Source organism: Tarenaya hassleriana, unplaced genomic scaffold (genome assembly GCF_000463585.1).
Source record: "Tarenaya hassleriana unplaced genomic scaffold, ASM46358v1 Cleome44, whole genome shotgun sequence".
Classification (NCBI taxonomy): Eukaryota; Viridiplantae; Streptophyta; class Magnoliopsida; order Brassicales; family Cleomaceae; genus Tarenaya; species Tarenaya hassleriana.
Window position 1 is genome coordinate 650,897 of NW_010967136.1, and position 8,912 is coordinate 659,808.

The 8,912-nt window shown below is 37.2% G+C and overlaps 1 protein-coding gene across 1 annotated transcript; it reads left to right on the top strand.

Annotated features, from left to right (window-relative positions):
- The first annotated feature begins 4,200 nt into the window (after positions 1-4,200).
- On the top strand, positions 4,201-6,027 carry LOC104825322 (EIN3-binding F-box protein 1). The gene has a single exon (XM_010557649.1). The coding sequence runs from the start codon at positions 4,377-4,379 to the stop codon at positions 5,802-5,804; it is 1,428 nt and encodes a 475-aa protein (XP_010555951.1). The 5' UTR covers positions 4,201-4,376; the 3' UTR covers positions 5,805-6,027.
- The last annotated feature ends 2,885 nt before the right edge of the window (positions 6,028-8,912 follow it).

The window sequence follows — 8,912 nt, forward strand, 5'->3', positions numbered from 1 at the left end:
TCTATAGTGCGGCCATACATTTCTACAGTCTCGCTCACACGAGGGGTCCAGCGATATCTCTCTCTTTTACGATCCCATCTTGACTATCTACAATCCATTACATGATTCGTTTCGTACCTGATATACGCCTTTATAGTCCTCCTGTTACGCAGGACGTTTGACGTAATCAAAGTACGCAACTCCTCATGTTGGATTCCGTAGATATCTCAGGTCTTAGGATCCAATCATGGAACCGTCATATGAGATTCAAGTCATGACGCTAGTCCATGTGACAATCTCATGCGGGTCAATCCAGTATTCCGTTCTCCAACGAATACCTATGATTGTGATCGTATCCAAATACCTATGATCATCTATATGATCATCAATCACACATCATACTAGTCTTATTATGTCATCATTCCCATAATGACACAAGACTAGTGAGTTAAGTATCATTCATAATGATACATGGATTTCATAACACATCTAGTATGTAAGAACATGTAATGAATCAAATACTCTCATAAACCATAGAAAGTATCAATACATCAAATGTATCTAAATAAAGCTCATAAACAGTACATCATAGAACACTAAACCAACATCGATTTCTTCGATACGTATGCACTGGTAGCTAGAATAGCTACCATTAGATTGTTGATCGCTCTTGCAGCGATAAACAATCTTGTAATTCATCAAATGGATGTCAAGACGACATTCCTAAATGGTGATCTTGAAGAAGAGGTGTATATGAAGCAACCGGAAGGTTTCGCCTTATCAGGTCAAGCACACAAAGTGTGTAAATTAGTCAAATCATTGTACGGGTTAAAACAAGCACCAAAACAATGGCAACAAAAATTTGATGAGGTGATATTGGCTAATGGGTTCCATCTGAATCAATCGGACAAATGCGTATATAGCAAGTTTGACGAGAATGGTCATGGGGTTATCATTTGCTTATACATGGATGACATGCTCATATTCGGTACGGAATTAGAGCAGGTCAAGAAAACAAAAGAATTCTTGTCATCGAAGTTTTCGATGAAAGATCTAGGAGAGGCGGATGTTATCCTTGGAATTAGGATAATGAGAGATCACGGTATGATTTCACTTTCTCAATCTCATTACATTGAGAAAGTTCTGAAACATTTTGATCTCTACGATAGCACTCTTGTTTCTACACCGATGGACTGTAATGTTAAATTGGTAGCGAACAAAGGGGAATCGGTATCTCAACTTGAATATGCTAGTGTCATTGGATACGGAGAGTATTTCGATACTTGAAACAGACCATAAATTACGGTCTTCGCTACACGGGTCAACCTTCAGTGTTAGAAGGATACACGGATGCGAGTTGGAACTCAAGTGAGGAGGATCATGCCTCGGTGAGTGGTTAGCTTTACCTATTAGATGGAGCTGCAATTTCTTGGGCTTCCAAGAAACAAACTTGCATTTCTGATTCGATGATGGCGTTGGAGTTTATTGCCTTAGCATCTGCGGGAAAAGAAGTAGAATGGCTAAGGAATCTTGTATTTGAGATACCATTATGGCCTAAACCGGTATCGCCTATCACAATACATTGTGATAGCGCAACGACTTTGGCTAAGGCATATAGCCATGTGTATAACGGGAAGTCTAGACATATTGGTTTACGACATAGCTATGTTAATGGTCTTATAAAAGACGGGGCCATAGTGATGGATTTTGTGCATACAAAACAAAACTTGGTTGATACTCTTACCAAGAGTTTGTCAAGGGACACATTGCACAAAATGACAATAAGGATGGGTCTTGAGCCTATGGATTAAATCACAATTAGAGGAATCTTAATTTAACATCTAATACAACGTTAGATCTTGAGTTCAATGAGTTAAATCCTCTAATATATGGTTGTAGATGCTTAAAAGTGAATCATCCCGAAGTAGGCATCTTGGTATGCAACGTAAAGAGGTTATTTATACTTAATGAATTCTTTGACAAAGTGCTTAGTTGCAGAGCACGATTTGAAAGAATTCACCTATGCAAGCATGAAGTGTGGCAGCTTCAAGATGTTAGAGGCTCGACATCTATATGCTTGTGAAGGAGATATGTACACATGGCTGATCGATATAGTGTCAAGGAATACAAAAAATTGTATAGATTTTGTGTGTGTGTATACTCGATAGCTCAACTAGGATTACGTAGGTTCAATCGTTTTCGACACCTACGGAATTCGAGTTTATTGTTGTATATTACAAAGTGAAAGTTCAATCGTAAAGACACTTTCATTTATGCGCAGAATTGTGGAGATGAATGATTAGTTGCTTGATATGCCATTGTTTAATTTACTCTAAAATTGGTGGAGGATTGTTGTGATTTTTAGAGTAAATGAATGGGAATTTAGAATCTCTCAAAAGGATTCATGCTTCACGTGTATTACTAGTATGGTGGAGGAGTTAAATGCTTGTAAAAGGCGTGCCATGAATTGGTTAAGTGTTAAGGATTCGTCGGAAGAAATTACGTTCGGTTTTGAATGTGAAAAGTGATCTCTGAAAAAAAGGGAGGGCACCTCGAAAACATGGGAAGAGAGCCTGTTTTTTCTGAGGAATAAAGCCTAGAAATAAATGGGCGGTAACTCGAAAAAACGGGAGGGCAGCCCGTTTTTTCTGAGCAGTTCGGGAAAAAACGGGCGGGTAGCTCGGAAAAACAGACGGGCAGCCCGTCTTTTTCTAAACACTTCGGAAATAACGAAAAATCACGACCGTTCGGAAAAAAAACTTCCGATTTCTTCAGACCTTTCGACATTTGGAGTGTTTATAAACACCTCTAGACATCCTAACACGAGATAGAATAGATCTAACTTGTTTTTTGAGAGATTTGAGAGCACTTTTGTGATTGTTCTTGCAAAAACACTCACGAAAGCTTTTTGTTCATCTTCTTCTTGCGGTTTCTTGTGTTTGTGATCTTAGGAGAGCAAACTAAGATCATTTTTCTCTTCATTGTATCTCAAAAACGTATTCCGGGAAGTCCTTTGCTCGTATAGGACGGAATAACGTTTTTAGAAAAGTGTATCACGCTTTGAAGAGTTATCCGGTTCCCGATTTACTTTTCTTGTTCATTTTATATCTCAGATTCCTAACATATATATATTCTGCATTTTATAATATAGTCTCGTAAAATACTATGATCTAAGATTAAAATGTGAAAAGTTTCTTAGTACTTGCGATCGCAGAAGATTGGTTACAAAATATATGTAAAGCTTTCTTTTTTTTAAATGTCATATTTGATTTACATAACCAAAAACTGTAATTGTTTAAATAATTTATAAAATATAAACTAAACCGCCCAATAACCTAGAAAATGGATAGATTAAACCCACAAAATGGGCACATAAACTACAAAGCTAATAATTGCAAGTTTAACTAGATCATTCTTCTAGAAATTTTTATTTGGAATTTTTCTAATAATTTATAAAGTAAGAAAACGAACCCTTATCTTTCATTTGTAACAGCAAATCTATTCATGAAAACTTCCCCAAATTTTTTTGGGTTCTAATCATAATATCATAAGGGGTTTTCGTTATTATTTTAAACTAAAGGGTCCTTTTCTGTATTTTCTAGAACTTTATGGGAGGCAAACGAAATACACTCAACCACGCGCTTTTCTTGTACTCAACTGATTACTTGGTCTGGGCCTCTTCAATGTTTTACCGCTCATTTTCACGACAACGCAACCTTCAAGTGACCCGATGGCGCGTGCACTACACGCACACAACTTGCAAATAGGAAAGAAGGTCACCTACTACTTTCTATTTCTATTTCACCTCTCTCACCTAATTTTGTATATTATTTATTCCCCAACATACAAAAATAATTTATATATCCCTTTCAATATATTTTAGAGAGCGCCATTTTTTTAATTGCGGGAAAAAAGAAAAAAGCTAACTGTCCTATTCAAGCAGTAAACCGTCGAATTTTTATTTATATGTAACAAATTTATTATAACGTGTTCCAATTGGTTGCCATAACAATAAGAAAAGAGATAGATTGGTGTAATTAATTAATTTACTAAAATTTTAAACATTTATGTTATTATCTACGCATAAGAATCAAGATTACTTGCTGAATAAGCCCAACTTGGAGTATAAATTAACAGTCAAAGAATTAATTCTACCTTTAAGATTCTCTCTTTATTGTCTGAGCAAAAAAAAAAAAAAAAAAAAAACAGGGGTCGAAAAAAAAAAAAAAAACAGGTGTCGAAAGCAAAGCCAAGAAGATTGCCGAGAGGCTGAGGCCGCAAAAACCTCACGAACCCTTCTCCTTTGTCTTCTTTCTCTGTTCGATTCAATTCCAGGTAACATAAAGTTAAAACCCAGAGGGAAAATTTTCTGAAATTCTCTCTCCGAAGTTGCAGAAATGGAGGAGATTCTATGCGACGAGCTTCTTCAGGAGATATTTACGAGACTGCCGCCGTCTTCCGGATCGGTTCCTATGGTCTCCAAGCGGTGGCTCCGTCTCTACAGAGCCTCGAAGACGTCTCTCTCCCTACGAATTGACCCTCGGAATGGCTCTGTAACTACCCTTTTGCCCTCTCTTCTCCGGCACCATCCTTTCGTCTCTGCTCTGTCTCTCGTCTTGTCTCCGCTTGACCGCCAAAATCAGAGCTCGACCGCCATGGCGGCGTTCTCTGAACAGACCCTGTCGATGGTCTCCTCTTGTTGCTCTAATCTCAGGCGCCTCAGGTTCTTGATCGGTCCGGTTTCTCTGACTTGTCTGCCTTCTCTCTCTGCTTCTTCTTCAGTTCTGACTTCTCTCTCGCTCTGCTTGTCGAGACCTGTGTCGTTCACTTGGGTTGCTTGGTTTCCATGTCTGAAGGAGTTATCTATTTATGTTTGCTGGAGAGACTGTTCCGATGACAAAATCGGTTGGAATTCGCCATCTGGGTCGTGCCCGAACGTTGACCCGGCTTTGGAACTGGGGCTTGAGTCAGTTTCTTTATCGGGAATTGGGTCGAACGATTCTGGCGTTAACTGGCTATGGAAAAGCTGTAGAAAGATGAAGAGATTGAGATTGAAGTGCTGTGAAAGCGTTGGAGACATTGCGTGTTTCGGTTTGTGTCTGAAGAATGTCGAAGAGATGGAGCTAAGAACATGTAGAAGTATAGTGGATGTGGTTCTGCTGAAATTGTCAGAGAATTGCGATTCTCTGAACTCTCTATTGGTGTATGACGGCGGAAGTAGAGAAGGGTTGGTTCAATTCATGAACAACTGTAGATGCAATATACAGAAACTCGATTTACGTTTGCCTCTAGACCTTAACGACGATCATCTCACGGCCATAGCCACAAATTTCAGAGCTTTATCTTACCTTAAGCTCCAAAGCTGTTGCCTTGTCACTGGTGAAGGTCTGAAGACACTAGCTTCGAGTTTAAGTTCGAGTCTTGAAGAACTGTCTCTGGTTAACTGTGACGCAGTCGAACGAGAATCGGGATTGCTGACAACATTAGGACAGCATTTGGTGAAACTAAAGAAGCTAGAGCTTACGTACAACGAATCCTTACCCGACAAGGAGTTCGTCTCGATGGTGGGTTCTTGCCGATTATTGGCAGAGTTGAAGCTGAGAGGGTGCAAGGCCTTGACGGGTGCGGCATTGGTCTGTTTGATCAAGAGTTGTGAGAATCTAAGAAGCATCGATATCACGGACTGCCGTGGGATCGGGGCGGAATCTGTTCAGACGTTCCTCGTGAACTGTCCGAGGTTGAGGAGACTTGCCGTCGAAGAGAGTAAGCTTACGGATGATGCCAAGACATGGGCATCTGCCAAGTTCATCCAAGTGGTTTCTTGATCAATTTAACCAGATCCACAATATGTATTTATAGGTAAATAAAATACACAGCAACACATATATGATGATGACGCTGATCTTCGATCTCTGCTGCGTCTGTGAACTTTGTATCTCTACTTATGTTGATGCTAAATGCGTAGGCGAACTTTGCTCAAAACCGGTTCGTAAACATGGACTATATATGTAAATAGCATTAATAAAGATGATCATGTTGAATGATGCATTATGATTTTTACGAGGAATATATATATATAATTTGTATCTTGCATGAATATTTTTTAAAAATTTAAATGACAATATTTAGGTATGTTGTGTAATTTTACATGGGTTTGGGTTTTAATTTCATCTTTCGGCCAGTTGCTTTTGGATGATGCTTGCCACTCAAATATGGGCCCACTGATTTTTGTGGGCTCTACGTCGGCACTCTTGGGCTTTGATTATTAAAAAAAAATCATTACGTCATACGTGACGAATGATATCCCTGAATTATTATTATTATTAATTATTATTATTATTATTATTATTATTATTATTATTATTATTCATACGTGACGAATGACTACGTCTCAAGGTCACGGTTCTTTAAATGTGGCGGGTCCCACATACCGACGTGGAAATTAAACGCTTTGTTCAGTCACCTACTACTTTCTATTTCTATTTCACCTCTCTCACCTAATTTTGTATATTATTTATTCCCCAACATACAAAAATAATTTATATATCCCTTTCAATATATTTTAGAGAGCGCCATTTTTTTAATTGCGGGAAAAAAGAAAAAAGCTAACTGTCCTATTCAAGCAGTAAACCGTCGAATTTTTATTTATATGTAACAAATTTATTATAACGTGTTCCAATTGGTTGCCATAACAATAAGAAAAGAGATAGATTGGTGTAATTAATTAATTTACTAAAATTTTAAACATTTATGTTATTATCTACGCATAAGAATCAAGATTACTTGCTGAATAAGCCCAACTTGGAGTATAAATTAACAGTCAAAGAATTAATTCTACCTTTAAGATTCTCTCTTTATTGTCTGAGCAAAAAAAAAAAAAAAAAAAAAAAGGGATTATGATTTTTACGAGGAATATATATATATAATTTGTATCTTGCATGAATATTTTTTAAAAATTTAAATGACAATATTTAGGTATGTTGTGTAATTTTACATGGGTTTGGGTTTTAATTTCATCTTTCGGCCAGTTGCTTTTGGATGATGCTTGCCACTCAAATATGGGCCCACTGATTTTTGTGGGCTCTACGTCGGCACTCTTGGGCTTTGATTATTAAAAAAAAATCATTACGTCATACGTGACGAATGATATCCCTGAATTATTATTATTATTAATTATTATTATTATTATTATTATTATTATTATTATTATTATTCATACGTGACGAATGACTACGTCTCAAGGTCACGGTTCTTTAAATGTGGCGGGTCCCACATACCGACGTGGAAATTAAACGCTTTGTTCACACGTGTTGGCTATAAACCGGACAAAACTCCAAAACGCAGCCGCCACGTCCCGCTTTTACCGGGCTGACTCGTGTTTTTTTTCCGCCAAATCGACTCTTTTTTATTTTCTAGGGTTTCCAATTTTCCCGCCAAAATATTTGGGCAGCTCGGGCAGGGCAAGATATCATCTCAGCACGAAACCGCGATAAAAGGAGGGGTAAAAATGTCAAAATAAATGTCGAGGGACAACAAAACTCATCTTCAAACCTACGCGTTTAAGGCCAGTTAAGAACATTGTCCGGAGCCATTGACACCATCTTTAAGATATTTCTGAAACTTCAAAAATTGTGATTTGATTTATAAATAAAACATTAATTAATTAGTTATAAAATAAGTAGAATATGTTTCGGCATCGGATACCCTTGGCGGCCCATGTCTACGTGTCACCTCAAAAATCTATACTTCACTGTGCATTGGATTCGGTTTTTTTCAGCGTGTGTATAATATATATATATATATATATATATACGTATGCTTATAGATAATCTCTTATTACAAAAACCCGCACTCCCATTATTATCCTCTCGAAATTCTCCATTAAACTGAAGAGAAAATTACATATTAATATACAAATTCATATAAAAAAAAATCTTAAATAATCAGGTGGGTGGTTGGAGTATGGGGTGACGCCCATGAGGTGGAGGTTTGATCCCTTATCGCCTCACTTCCTCTGACATACTCGTATGTCAGTCTCTGGATTGATTTACCTCCCACGTATGTATTGCAGACTCATATGCGTAGACTTGGGTTTTCTCAGGTCCGCGACGAAAGTCCAGCCCGAAAGGTTGTAGGATAGAGTTCTCCAATATTATCAAAAAAAAAATAAGGCACAATTGTGTTGTATATTAATAAGTTTTTTTTTTAATAAAATGTGAAGTATATTAATTGTAAAAGTTAGAAAAATTTACAATTCAGATTTTAATCCGCAAAAACCCAAAAGAATTTGGGATCTCATGGCAAGTGGTAATACAAAAATCCATAATTGGGACATGAACATAGTCTAATAAAGATTAAGTAATAGCAGTTACACTTCGGTGGTATATGTCAAGATGGTACCAATCCTCCAACAATGATGAAGTTGAGTCAGGCCTTCCGAAAACCAACGCTAAGAGCGTTGTTCGGACAGATTTATCGATCTTTCTTCGAACAATTTCCGACGGCTTCCGTTTGTTGCAAAATATGCGTTGGTTACGCTCTCGATCGTCATCTGAAAAAGCATCTTTGCCAATTGCTCTCTAATCCTGGATTTGTTGTTCGCAGGATTAGAAAACCAACTAATGCATTCATCAAGTCTCGTTTGGGAGAAGTGGCCAAATTTTTCCGGCCATTAGACTCTATATTGATTCACTATAAAAATAAGTGGTCACAATACTTGTTTTTTTCAATGCATCGAACGAAAAAACTATACACGAACGTTTCATATTTCATGGTTTTTAAGGCAACCAATATTTTCTATCGATTGCATGATTAAAAAAAATAATATATCAAATATGATATCTCACTAAATTAGGGGTCGCTAAAAAACGTTTAGAATAAACCGATAGATTTTGGAATGGTTGGATGATTAAAATATATATTTTTAGGTTTGG

Coding starts and splice junctions, on each gene's coding strand:
- LOC104825322 (XM_010557649.1), top strand. CDS start 4,377: ATGGAGGAGATTCTATGCGACGAGCTTCTTCAGGAGATATTTACGAGA.